The 14112-nt window shown below is 42.0% G+C and overlaps 1 protein-coding gene across 2 annotated transcripts in view; it reads right to left on the reverse strand.

Moving 5' to 3' along the window:
* The window catches only part of KDM5B (lysine demethylase 5B), an 87704-nt gene that overhangs the window by 24496 nt on the left and 49096 nt on the right, over nucleotides 1-14112 (reverse strand). For both annotated transcript variants that reach the window (XM_019513829.1, XM_019513830.1), the window contains 7 exons: nucleotides 10126-10288; nucleotides 8366-8485; nucleotides 6213-6407; nucleotides 5614-5795; nucleotides 4153-4277; nucleotides 3317-3467; nucleotides 1398-1512 (listed from right to left, as the gene is read on the reverse strand). In XM_019513829.1, coding sequence (XP_019369374.1) covers nucleotides 1398-1512; nucleotides 3317-3467; nucleotides 4153-4277; nucleotides 5614-5795; nucleotides 6213-6407; nucleotides 8366-8485; nucleotides 10126-10288 — 1051 coding nt within the window. The remainder of the gene's footprint in view (nucleotides 1-1397; nucleotides 1513-3316; nucleotides 3468-4152; nucleotides 4278-5613; nucleotides 5796-6212; nucleotides 6408-8365; nucleotides 8486-10125; nucleotides 10289-14112) is intronic.

The raw sequence follows: 14112 nt of genomic DNA on the forward strand, positions 1-14112 counted from the left end.
CAAAGATAAAAAAAAAAAAAAGTGGCAAAAGTTAAGCTGAGGGTATGATGAAACAAATTACAGGGAGTCAGAAGAGACTTCACCCTGCATCAGCTGCTCTGGAGAAGGGGTATTTGTATGCATGCTTCTTATACCACAATAAATGGAAGCTAATAATGGATGCATCAGAATGGATACTGGGACATGCTGGAGGTGGAGATGCCTGCGTACCTGTCCCTAGGAGACAAACCTTTAGTTTTGATTTTAGCATGTGCTTTGAAGGTCTGTATACCAACCAGCACCTTATAGTGGGCTTAAGTAAATGCCTGTCGTTGAAAGGAATTGGAGTATTTATCGGATGGATAAATCTTGAATCCTGGAGATTTGATTTTGATTATTTCACATGCACATACAGTACAGTTATAGCCCTTGTATAGGAGATGGAAGGAGCAAAAAGAACCCATTGATGTCTTAATCCAAAAGGGGAACAAAACATTTAAATAACTGTTTAGATAACTATTAAGTAGTAAAAACCCCCCCGAAAACAACCCAATTATTATATCTATTTTTGAAGAAATGTGGACATAAGTGGGTCTAGTCTCAAAGCCATAAGTGGTAAGACGGTTCTCAGAGGTTGGTTAAGGTAACCATTTTCCTAATAACTTTATCAACAAGAGTTATGAGTGCCCCAGGTCATAGATAAAACTCCAGATACTGGTATTCCAAAAACAAAAAACAAATCCATTCTTGCACTGAATTTGATATACAATGCTAGAATTTATGTGGAGAAACCAAGAATTATAAGTAAACCTGTCCTAAATCCACTTAAAATGTTCTTTACTGACATTGCATGGCACTAATATTTTAATGATAAAATCATTCAATTCTAAGCAAGACACCTTAAAAAAATCCATTATAATTACCAGGCTATTTTTTTTTTTTTTTTAAATCAACCAAACTTATAATATTTTCTAAGAATCCAGGTTTGGTAGAGCAAACCCATTTTCCACAAACCTGTACTGACTGACAGTAATTACATTCCTATTGTTTAACTACATTTCATGCCAGTTTTTTTATTATTGTGCCCAGGATTGATGTCAGATTAATTGAGCTATATTCATCCAGGTCAACCCACTTCCCCCTCTCGATTACAGTACAATATTGGCATTTTTTTTGTTCCTCCAATTTCTCAGGTATTCCAAGATCTACTAAGAATAGACACGAGTATGTCAGAGATCTCCTCAGGCAACTCCTTTTAAGGACTCCTGGATGCAAATTATGCAGGCCTGATCATTTAAATAAGTCTCTCTCTGTTAGGGGATTTTAACATCCATTTAGTTACTAATCAAGCTGACAATTCTTCACAATCCTCATATAATACAAGTTCTTCCTTTCTCTCCTAGTGTTCTCAAGGTTACCTTCAGTAATGGTGTCTGACTGAGGACACAGGGTAGAGCATATAGCTGTCTTACAAACAACCGGAGTTCATTCACAGTCAGCTGATTCTGGGATTTCCCTCCACCAGAACGATATCTGAAATTACACAGGTGTTTTTTGATTTGCGAGATGGCAGAAAAACATATTCCAGCAGTTAACATTTTCTGAAAATACATTAAGATATTTTAAGAAATCTAAAGATACAGAGCATAGTATGTTTCAAAAGTCATAATATGCTCCGTTGAGAGGCCAGTAAAAACTATAAAGGAAGTAGAAGTCCTGTATATTACAATCCAGACTGGGAATTCTGCAACAGCATCAAATGCTTCAGCTTTCTCTGCATCATCTGTAATGTCACTTCCTTCTGCATTTCATAAGGGACCCACAGTTCCTTTGGTCTTTCTCTTACTCTTGACATACTTGTAGAATGAAGTCACAGAGGCAAATTTTTATTTATTTTTACCTCTTATGACCCTCACCAGTTGCATCTCAAGTTGTGCCTGGGATCAAGTTCTTCAAGAGTCTCACCTAGTGCCTATATGAGCTAAGAGGTCTTGGAGATTTTTCCTCCTCATGAAAACATTTCCTGAACAAATTTCAGGAATATGGGCCTCCCCTAGGCAAAACAGGCACCTCACAGAGCTGGAATTAGTTCAGCACTGGAAGGGCATGGCCTGAACCCCAAGTATGAAACAGGTCTGGGTAAAGCCATCTAAAGAAAAACGTGCCACCAGAAGGAACTCAAACAAGGGCAACCCAGGGAAGTGGAAAGAACATATGTGGCTGGTATATGCGGCAAAGTCATCATCTTGTGTTGTAGTTCTGCTTTTCAGGAAGGGGGAACTAAACCCAACCCCCAGATCTGGGAGGCTGTACCCAAGCAAAGAAAGTGCACTCTACCAATTATGCTAAAGTAAAAAGAGGTCTCTGATTGAAGTACAGGCTGTGAGAGACACCTGCCAGTGAGAAGCGTATGTAGATAATTAGTCAAAAGAACATTTGCTTTTGCTAGTAGCAAAAGTTCTATCTTAAGCTTTCTCAAATTGCAGAAGAGATGATGAATAACTGAAGTTTTCAAGGGCCTGTAATATTAGACCTTTCTTCTCAGGTATTCTGTTCTTCCATGTAGCATATAAAGATGTCTGCACCACTATCACAACTTCACTGCCTCATGGCACAAAATGGGTAAAGTGGACTCCCACCTGTTTAAGGCAAGAATGTCCAACTTCTACATCTCAGGCAGCTCCCCACTATCTTGCTGCACCTTCCACGGGGGTGAACCCCTAGATATCACTGCACTGCACTGCACATTTGGGCACCCTTCACCCTCAGCTCCTCAGCCACAGGCTCCACTCTGCTGCAAACTCCCCCCAGAACTGCACTGCTCCCTGGGGTGGGTGCAGGATGCAAATGTCAGAGGAGGTAGGAGAAGCCTGGAAACCCTGGCTGCTGCTGCAGCTGGAATGATGAGGGGGTGAGGGGGAGCGGTGACTGGACTTCAGATTAATCCCACCAGCTGGACAGCCTTGGTTTAAGAAATGTGTCATAATGATTTTTGTCCATAAATATCATAAGAGGTCTTTCCCCCTTGGGAAGAGAGAAAAGGACCTGGGTGCTCAACAAAATCTCTCTGAGAAAAAACAAGTTATAATGTCATAGCAACATCTTACTCTGGGAAAGTATATAAAAAGTGGAACAAGAGCCTAGGTGAGGGTTCTGCAAGTCCATGAACTTTTTAGCATATGATAAGTAAAGTAGAACATCTTTGGAAGGGACAGAGAAGGCTGTAATTTTCAAACCCACGGAAGAAAGGGTTTCCGAAATCTACCCCTGAATTGTTCAAAACCAGTACATGCTTGTGCATTCATGTACACATACAAATGTACATACACACACTTACCTGGTTTGTCTTTTGCCATTAAGAAGTTGTTGTGCAACTGAGGCACATTTGTCAGCATCCTGGGTAACTAATCTAAGGTGTCGCAGCAGATCATTATCTGGAAACTTTTTCATTTCTGATTCTTCTATCAAAGCCTTAAAACTGATGAGGCCTTTTTGGAAGAGGATATTGTCTTTAATTAGAAAACATCTAATTTGTTATTGTCCTAATTCATAAAACAAAATGTTACAGTGCAACAACAGCATTCCTATCTAAATATCAGTTATTTGATTTAAGGAAATGTAAGTTTTTAATCTAATTCCACTTTTTCTTCACATGCATGGCCACAGTTATGTTAAACTATCAAACCAAATCAATGCTTAATGACCTGACATTCTTATTCTCCAGGATGCCCCAACTGCCCTGGTATATTCCTCCCAGCTCTGTCTTTGTAAATACAACCAGCAGCTAGGGTGAGAAGGATAAATTTCTATCCACACAAGGATTAGAGTCCCAAGATTCAGCAACACTACATTCCTGATGTAAAGTTAGCGATTAGAAATTGGAGAGGGGGTCAGGAAATGCTAGCACTAAGTACATGAAACAAGAGTACAAAAGGAGCAGTGCACATATAAAATAGGACTGCTCTTCATCCTTAACCTTTATGCAGCATTCTCTAATTTCAGAGGCTATTAACAATTAAAGTTTTAAACAGTTACTTATTTATATCATTTTAGGGTTGCCATGTAAGTTTCCTAGACAAAATTGGTAAGTTTCCGAAATTAAGAGCTGAGCAAGAAACAATAACGTTTTTAGCCTAATGTAGCAAACCAGAAAGTAGGAAAAAAAATACATACTTCTTTTATTATTCATTTTTGCCTCCAAAGCTTCATTTACATTAGAAGCCCATTCATTGTAGGATTCTGCACGCAATTTTAGTGCATTCACCATTGGGTAAAGATCATCAAGGGTATACCGGTAGCTGGAAGTGTTACAGAATTCACACTATTAAACAAGGCATGTTTAACAACCAAAATAAGTATGGTTTACATTACTGCATCACCTTAGTTACCAACGATCATTATTTTATACTTCCCAAGCACATTAGGTGCTTCACAGTATAAATACATAGCCATGGTCTCTGTTTTCCCATATGAAACTAACCTGTGAGCTCTTCAAAACAAAGGGGGAAAAAACAATAGGAAGAGAGAACCCAAAAAGGAAAAGCAGTTGGGAAAAATAGTAGGATCACTCAGTTCCTTAGAAAAGCCTAGAATTATCACAACATGGTGAAACAAAGATTTTTGTTAATATAAATAAGTTAGCAAATCAACTTCTTGTAGATATCATAGAAGAAAGATACTTTGTAAAATGAGAAAAAGGTAATAGTCTTGTATACCACCCAAGAAAGAGGTTCCATGCTCAGACACTATGGGCCCTGGCAGGTGTTATACTTATGGCGCGATTAACACACTAACGGCGACATAAGCAGTAATACTGCCACACATTCAGCCAATTAATGACAATAAAATGAGAAACCAGCTACAAAGACATCCTACATATAACATCTTTGTGGCTAGTTTACACTGAAACCTTAAACTGAAAGCGTGGCACCCTAGGCTGTCCCACACTTCCCAACACGCTCCATAATGACAATCAGCTGAGAGTCAGCATTGAAAGGGGGACAATTCTGGCCAAGCTGCAAGCCTCAGGCTGCAGAGTGCCCATGTACTGATTGTCAGCATGGGGATGGGGGCCAGAGCACCATGAAGTCTCCAACCAGGGCGGCCCAGGGGTCTGCACGAGGGAAGAGTGGGGGAGTGGAAAGCAGAATGGCACAGCTCTTGGCTGCCCTGTGCAGCAGGGTCAAAGATGAACACTTGGTGTCCCACATGCAGGATTGCAGGTATGCAGATCTGCAATTACTGCATAGGTGCTCTAGGCAAAAAGGTCAAAGTAGGGTACCTTCCACCACACACGTGGGGCTGCTGATGCCCAGCTTTGAACTTGCTGGTGCAGGTAGAGTCTGGGATTGTGATCTTGGGCTCCACCCGCACTGGTAAGAAAAGCACAATTGGAATGTCATCCCTTAACCCAAAACTTGCATGTCTTGCCATGCATATGTGGCATGGCAGGATGTGCAATTGTTGGGATCCCGATTCAGATCGGTAAGTTTGGCTGTGAGAGAAGCAGGCATATGACATCAAGCCTGGCTAATCTGCTTTGCAAGTGATGCCAGAACATCATCAAGCCCTTAACATTTAAGAAAAGCACATTCTAATCTCCAATATTTAATATTGGTGCTGGCTGAAACTTACCCCAGTTTATATTTATAAGTGGGACAGGAACAGAGATCTTCTACATGATATAGGCAAACCAGTAAACCAGGTTTACATGAACAGTAAACAGCAGACATGAAGCAAGTGGTTTTGCACTTTAAACACTGGCGCTCGTCATCAGGCAACATTTCAAAAGCCACTCTCTCAGTCTCAGTCACTCCCTACAACAGAACAACTGTAAGAACCTTCAGAGTATAATAAACTGAATACATTAACTTAGGCTGGGAGATCAGTAGCTAAGTAATGTCTACTCATAAGAGTCCAGAAATATGATAATGGAAATGTGAACATAGCCAAGTTTTGGCTAATGGATCAATTAGTTAAGAAGCCATAAAACTTTCAAAGACAGACCCTAAAAACTTAGATAATGAATGATTAGTTGCATTCATGCCCTCCGACCCCCCACAACTCAAGTAGTCCCACTGAAATAAACAGAACTATTCATGACAGTAAAATCAGTAAGGGTAGCATAAAATACGCATCTTAAATTGGTTACAATAATGCAGGCCACAAATGCAATTTCCAACCACTGTTTTAATGCTTGTCCAGAAATTGTAGCTTCACTTCCTAAAGCTTACCAGTTTACGCACAGCCTCACGCAATGCCCTTTCATCTTCGATCATAATAGACATATCTTTTTGAACTGTAGATGCTACCACAACATCAAGATCATCTGCTTTGGAAGCCATTTTACATATCATCTCATCATGAGAAAATACACAATAGCGGTTTAATAGGCGATAGTGTTCCACACATTGACGACCTAATGGCAGCTATATGGAAGGGGAACAAGGTTTGGAGACAGCAAAAATAAATAAATAAAATCTTATTCACAGAAAGTCTTTAGAGGGGAAATGATTTGAAAGCAGGCCATTTATGCTGTTCAACAAGTACTATATCTAGCCATCCAAAAGACAGCCAATGACAACTCATTCTAGAAACAATATACATTATTTTCATCAAATATACAGAGATTAAAGAGAAAAATGAAACCATGAGTGAGCTCTATAAACCTATAATATTGACTTCACATTTGATCTTGGATGCCTGCTGTATTCAGAGCCAAAATAAGAAAACTAAGTGCACCTCAAGCATACCACACCAACCCCCAAAGGAGTGAGTCTAGCTCATTATGAACATAGCTGTGGAAGGAGTGAATGGCTATTATTTTGAGCTGTCTACTGACTCAGACAAATATTACTGCTTTGGTTATACATAGGTTGCATTTACTACTATTGGTTTTGTTGGGAGTTTTTTTTGTTTGTTTGGGGGGGAGCACTGCAACTGGAACACAAACTATTTTCTTTTAAAAGCTGATATTCTGATGTAATCATACAACTCAAGTACCAAAAGCTGGAAACCCAGGTATACAGCATCTGAGCCTTACTGCTTGTTCAGCTACTAATTTTTCAAATGGGCTCCATGCAAGTGAATGAACACTGGTCTATAGGATGAAGAATCTGTGTTGAGAAAATCCAAACTGAGAATAATCCAAAATAGCTGTTATTTCAAGAGACAGATATGACACAGCAAATCACTGGAGGCGTTTTGATCGCTTGTGTCTGCGGAAACTGTTGCTAGAGGGGGGGTCCTCCTTTTGGAGGAATATATTTGGATTAAAAACTTTAAAAAAAGCAAAACCCTTGCTATGTATAGGGGTCTTCCTTTTTCTCGTATAGGATTAGATGACTAATACTTTTAAGAACATGAATAGAGATGTGCAGTTCAAGTGCTGCCCTTAGAACAGTCAAGTTCAATTTTCTGGAAGATGGCTGCATAAACCTCTTAATATTTCTGTAGTGATAACGCAATTTTTCTGATGCTTTTTTGCAGAGGACCGTTTACCACTTCCCAACATATGCTGCAAATCTCAGGCAATTTAAGAACAATACTCCATGGAAAAGAATCCCAACAGTTTTTGTTTCTGTGAAAAGCATTCGATTTAGAGAATTCTCAAATGCAAGAACAATGTTTTGTGTGTAATATCTTAAAAATACTGAAAAATAGTAGCTCTGAATACATGCAATTTAACCTAAAGTCCAGACCTGAAAAAGGGCACACTGGACACGTCTACACAAGATGCTAGCTGCGCAGTAGCGCATCACAGCACCAACAGTGTTAGTATGCCACTGCACAGTAGTATCACTAAAAAGGTATTTGCCGATGCTACTACATTTTAGTACTTGATTATACAAATACTAAATAAATGCGCAGTAACCAGTAGGCAGTAGCATCTTGTGTAGATGCACCCACTGTGTCCCAATGCTTTTCTAACTTTCTCCCATCTAAACAACTGGCCCAGTAACAGGTGTCACCAAAAACTCCTCCTCTATCATGCTATTTAACTGGCATTAAGTGGGAAAGATGAACTTGGAGGTGTTGGGACACAATCTTCATCCAAGACTGCAGTAAGTAACAGTTACAATATATGATAAAAATGCTACAAATATCTCTTTAAAGCTGTCTGAGGTAGAAATGGATCTGTGGGCCAGATACCAAGTAATTCTGATTTTGTAATGAGGGCAAAAGGTAGGGCAGGGTGGCACCTTAAAGACTTAACTCGTTCAGAAAGGCACAAGGTTTCATGGAAGACAGCCTACTTCAAGAAATCAGTTAGTATATCCCCTGAATTTAAAGCAGCCTCTGGATTTCCCATATTCTAGTCATACACAGGGCCTTGTCCAGAACCTGGAGTAAAAACTGAAAATGTGCATTATGTTCAGAAACATACCCAGTCAACTGTGCAGAAGTTAACAGCTTCAGCAAAATTGAAACCCTGGTTAAAGCCACTGTGATAGGCTCTTGGAAATGTAATCACAAACTCCCCAGCACACTGATTGGTTCGGTAAACCTAATAAAAACAAAAAACAACAATTAAGATCTACACAGAGCTGAGGGCTGAGATTTTCAGAGCTCCCTAGAAAAACACAGACATCTGATTTCCGTTAACTTTATAGTAACCGGGCGTATTCAAATCCTTAGACAGCTTTAAAAAACCCAAAAAAAACTTAATCAGTACTAGCATTCCAGTGCACTATCCCCAGACAGCAGAGACAAAACGCACCTATATCTGTACTCAGAAGACTCCAGGGGAATTCCTTATGCCAGCACTCAATTGCGAAATAGTCAGAGCAAATGGCAATAAGATTCCCAGCAGAGTGTTATACAGCCTCACTGTTAAGTGTTGCAAGAGATGCTGCTCAGATAGTATATATTCCATAAGGATGGTAGGCATCTCTACAACCTAAGAATCTGTACTTACTAACAAAAAATACCCGATTTTACTTCTAACAATAACTAAAAATACTTTATTATTTGTTTGTTAAGAATTCTGTGATAGCCATCTTTCTATAAAAGGTGAGAAAGGGTCACAAGTTGTTTGTTTTCATCTTGGATTTATTGGTGGAGCAAAGAAATGCTGCTCCAGAAAGAACACTGGAAACTAACATGTCTTCCTCATATGAACTTCTGAATTTGCTCAGATGGTAGGACAGTAAGTGGCACTGACTTACTACAAGAAACATTCTTCCCGTGTCAAATTTGTTGGCAGACAGTCAGGACTGCTCAATTTTCCCACATCCAACCAGTTAAATAGACGAGGTACTGGGTAGTGCAGATTCCTGATGTTTCTCCTGACCCTGGGTTCAAGATTCAGGATAAGCTCTTGTTCTGCCACATAGGCAAAGGCAAAGCCCTTACTTTCTCTTGCACCCAGTAAGGTTTGAGTTACAACCCAGCACTTAAATAGTAAATCACAGAAATTATCTAAAGCAGTCAAGTAATGCAACCGCAATAAATCATAATTACAGAATATAGTATATTTATTCCATACACTTTTATGAACGTAGACCTCGTGATCAACCATTGGTACAACCCTGTGAACTTCATCTGAGAACCACCTAAAACAAGAGTCCTCACCTCTCATTTCACAGAAGTGACACATGAATGCCACTAGTCTACTTCAAAAGAGAAATTAAATGTATAATCAGTTAATTGCTACTGTTACGTAGTGAGAATCAAAGACGGGGAAAAAAAAAAAAAATCATAAAGTAGGACTGGAAGGGACCTCCAGAGGTCATCTAATCCAACCCCCTGCCTGAGGCAGGATCACCCCTATCTAAACCATCCCATACAACCATAATCTAAACTCTACATAAGACTACCATCAACCCTGACGCAACATAGACCTAACACCCTAACCTGCCTTAGGTAACCTGCAGGAGAACCACAGCAGCCAATGTCCTGCTTCTATAAAAACTGTTGTTAATATACGCTCAAGAGGTCTTGGGTAGAGGACCACACCCCCTGCTACGGAGGAAGGCAAAAAACCAGTCCATCCAATCTGAAGAAACTGTTTAAATATATCCCAGCTGCAAAATGGAAAGAAGTTGGAAGTTACCTGCAAATTTTATTTGCTAAAGACTTAACACCAATACAAAACAAGGCGGGAGAGGGAGGAAGGACAGTAGGCACAGAAATTCAATGACATACAGGCACTCCATGGGCCATCAGCGTATTTGGGTTCATAATGGTGACAAGTTGGTGCAAAAGATCTGGTTGAGACTCAAATAGCTCAGGAGCCAACTTCTTCATTACATCTTCCAGTTGTTCAGCTGCATATCCTGGGGCTCCATACCAAGTCTTAGGCTCCCCCCTGCAAAAACGTTTAAAGAGAGAAAGAGAAAACGCTTACAACTTTGTTAAAGTGTCTAGAGACTTTTGCTTTACAATGAGTCACAAGAAAAAGAAAACTGAAGAAGCACCATGAAGCAGCTAAAATTATGAACTGCCTTAGCATTTCACATTTTAAAATTACAGGTTCCCCTTTTGAGTCAGCTCAAACCAACTAGATTTTTTAGTACATAACTTAAAGAATTCTGTAAAGCGCCTCAAGAAATGCACTGTGGAGTTCCATTTTTATCGTTACTTGATACTGGGAAAGTTACACTTATTTTAGTAGTTTGTGCTTCTTTAACTGAGGACCCAGTAAACTCCATCTGAAGGCCAGCAAGCATGGCAAACATTATGGTAATACTGGGGACAGAAATAAATCTAAGAAATGGAGAAAAAGAGAGTCCACAAGCAATTTAACTTAGAAGCGCAGAAACTGATAAAAGCAGCTCATGGGGGGAAGAGGAAGACGAGGGAAGAGGAAGCCTTGGACCGCTTAACCAAGCAGCGCTCACAAGTACAGCCCAGCCTAGACAGAGGAGCAGAACATATACACAGGTAAGCGACAGGGGCCAGGGCAATGCTGAGATTAGGGGGCCAGTGCACACATCCACAGGAGGCCTCAAATGCCTCTACACAAACACTCGTAGTATGGGAAACAAGCAGGAGGAACTTCCCCTCCTGCTAGCTGACACCAACCCAGAAATAGTGGGGCTCACTGAAACGTGGTGGGACCCAACGCGTGACTGGGCAGTGAATATCAACAACTACAGGCTGTACAGGAGGGATAGGACAGGGAGGAAAGGCAGGGGCGTGGCACTCTACATCAAGGAGGAATACATACCCTCACCAGGTAGCACAGAGTCAGAGGAGGGACACACGGAAGTGCTCTGGGTTACAATACAAAGCAGTTGAGGGAAAAGAGACTTAACGGTGGGGGTCTACTACAGACCACCCAACCAAGGGGAAGAGCTAGCCCAGGAATTCTCAAGTCAGCTCACGGAGGCAGTTAGGTCAAAGGACGTGGTCAACATGGGGGACCTGACCTGACCTTTCCAGACATCTGCTGGGAAAAGCAGTCAGTCAGGTCTGACTGCTCACGTAGGTTCCTAGCCAAAATGCAGGACCTCCATCTAACCCAGGAGGTGCGCAGCCCCACCAGGGGAGACGCCTTGCTGGACCTGGTGCTGGCCATAGGCGATGACCTGGTGAGGGGGCTGCGGGTGCTCGACCACCTGGGCGACAGTGATCATCGCCTGCTGGGATTCACCATCCAGTGCAAGATGGCAAAGGCTTGCAGCCAGGCAGCAGCCCTGGATTTCAGGAGGGCGGACTTCAGTGAGCTAAGGAAAATAGTCGGGGAAGCACTGAGGTCCCGGAGGGGAGGGGAGCCAGGTGTCCAAGAAGAGCGGTTGCTCCTTAAGGAAACGATCCTCCAAGCCCAAAGGGAGGTAATCCCAACACGGATCAAAGGGAGCAGGAGGGCACAAAAGCCCCCATGGCTCACCAAAAGCATCCGGGAATGTCTCCTGGCTAAAAGGGAGGCGCACACCCAATGGCAGGGAGGGGCCATTCCCAGGGAGGACTATACTGCAGTTGCTTGGGGATGCAGGGGGCAGTCAGGAAGGCCAAGGCGGAGATGGGACTGGAACTAGCTTCCCGGATCAAGGACAACAAGAAGTCCTTTTTTAAATACATAGGGAGCAAAAAGAAGGTACCGGGTAATGTGGGGCCCCTGCAGGACATGCTAGGAAATTTGGTCGTCACACCAGACAAAGCTAACCTATTTAATGATTTCTTTGCCTCCATTTTCCTGAGCAGGGACCAGAACAGCCACCCCCCACTCTGGGCCCCCCTTAGACCTCAGGGGAGGTGCACCTAGGCCAAGGGTTAGTGAGGTACTGGTTAGGGAACTTCTGGAGGGACTGGATGTATTCAAATCAGCTGGTCCAGACGATATCCGCCCCCAAGTGCTGAAGGAATTAGCTGAGGTCATTGCAGGACCCCTAGCACAGCTTTACAAGCACTCGTGGTGCTCTGGTGTGGTGCCAGGACTGGAAGAGGGCCAATGTAGTTCCCATCTTCAAAAAGGGGAGGAAGGAGGACCCGGCGAACTATAGGCCAGTTAGTCTTACCTCAATCCTGGGTACGCTTTTTGAGAGAATTATTCTGGCACATATCCACGAGGGGCCAGCGGGGGAGATTATGCTTAGGGACAACCAACACGGGTTCATTAGAGGCAGGTCCTGTCAGACCAACCTGGTGGCCTTCTACGGCCACGTCACCAAATCCCTGGATGCAGATGTCGTGGTGGACATAGTCTTTCTGGACTTTAAAAAGGCCTCTGACAGGGGGGTATGGGCACGCTAGAAGGAAGGAATAAGCTGCAATCAGACCTAGACAGGTTACAGGGGTGGGCAGACGAGAACAGGATGGGATTCAACACTGACAAGTGCAAGGTGCTGCACCTGGGGAAGAAGAGCCAGCACCATACCTACAGGCTGGGGAACTCCCTTCTCGTCAGTGCAGAGGCAGAAAAGGATCTTGGAGTCACCATTGATACCAAGATGAACGTGGGGGAGTCCCTGTTTCCCCGAGCACTACCAGGAGTGACTAGAAATAATGGTCACAAGCTGGCAGAGGGTAGATTCAGATGGGATATCAGGAGGCGCTGCTTCACTGTCAGGGTGGCTAGGATCTGGACCCAACTTCCAAGCAAAGTGGTGCTGGCTCTGACCCTGGGGGTCTTTAAGACAAGGCTTGACAATCACCTTGCTGGGATCGTTTGACCCCAGTACTCTTTCCTGCCATGGCAGAGGGTTGGACTTGATGATCTGCTCGGGTCCCTTCCGACCCTACTAACTATGAAGCTAAAGTTGCCGAGGAAAATCCATGACCAGAAGGGGTACTAGCAATAAAGAGTCCAAGTATTAACGTAACAAAACTCTAGAAACCACATAAGCCCATTGCTAGACAGTTGTTAAAATTGTTAACACTGGAGGAAAGGCAGAAGTGTTCAACAGGTATGTTCAACGGTTCTGTATTTGGAATGAAGCAGGAAGATGAAGTTACTTCCAATCCTTAAGTAACCAAGGAGGACATTAAAAACCTCTAGTTAAGGAAAATATTTAAGTAAAGAGGCCTAGACAACTTGCATTCGAAAGCCCTAAAGAATATGCCGAGATCTCTGGTCTATTGATGTTCAGATTTAATACATCCTGAAACAACAAAGAATTTTGGGACGGGCAAAGAGGATGACCCAAGTATTTATAGAGCAGTTACTTTGATGTTAAACCCAAGGAGAACAAAAGAGGAGCTGATACTACGAATCAGCAAATTAAGGGATAGGAGTATAACTACTGCCAGTAGTATTTTATTTAAACAATGCTGAATCTCAAACCTCATTTCACCTAGATTACAGGTTTGGTTGATTATAGCAATTTTGTACACGTAACGTAAATTTTCGCAAGTCACCTGACTTTGTGATTAAAAGTTATCACTTTCAGTAACAAATAAAGCACAGGATAAATGAACTAAGCCCTCTTCCAAATGACAGGTCTCAAAAATCTGTCAAGGGGCAATCCTCTAATTTGATACTTGGCCTGACAATACTCAGTTATCTAGGACTACATTTAAAAAAAAAAAATAATCACTGCTGATAAAAATCTGCCAAAGACCACCAGAGTAGTAAATAATGAAAACACGACTAGATTGCTTGATAAGCTAGGGCATAGAAAAAAAAAATGTAAAATAAAAAATTATGCATTTCTGAACAGAGACTGCAGATCTTACCTATGGGGGGGGGGG

The sequence above is a fragment of the Gavialis gangeticus genome, unplaced genomic scaffold (assembly GCF_001723915.1).
Source record: "Gavialis gangeticus isolate Ggan-Ray unplaced genomic scaffold, GavGan_comp1, whole genome shotgun sequence".
NCBI lineage: Eukaryota > Metazoa > Chordata > Crocodylia > Gavialidae > Gavialis > Gavialis gangeticus.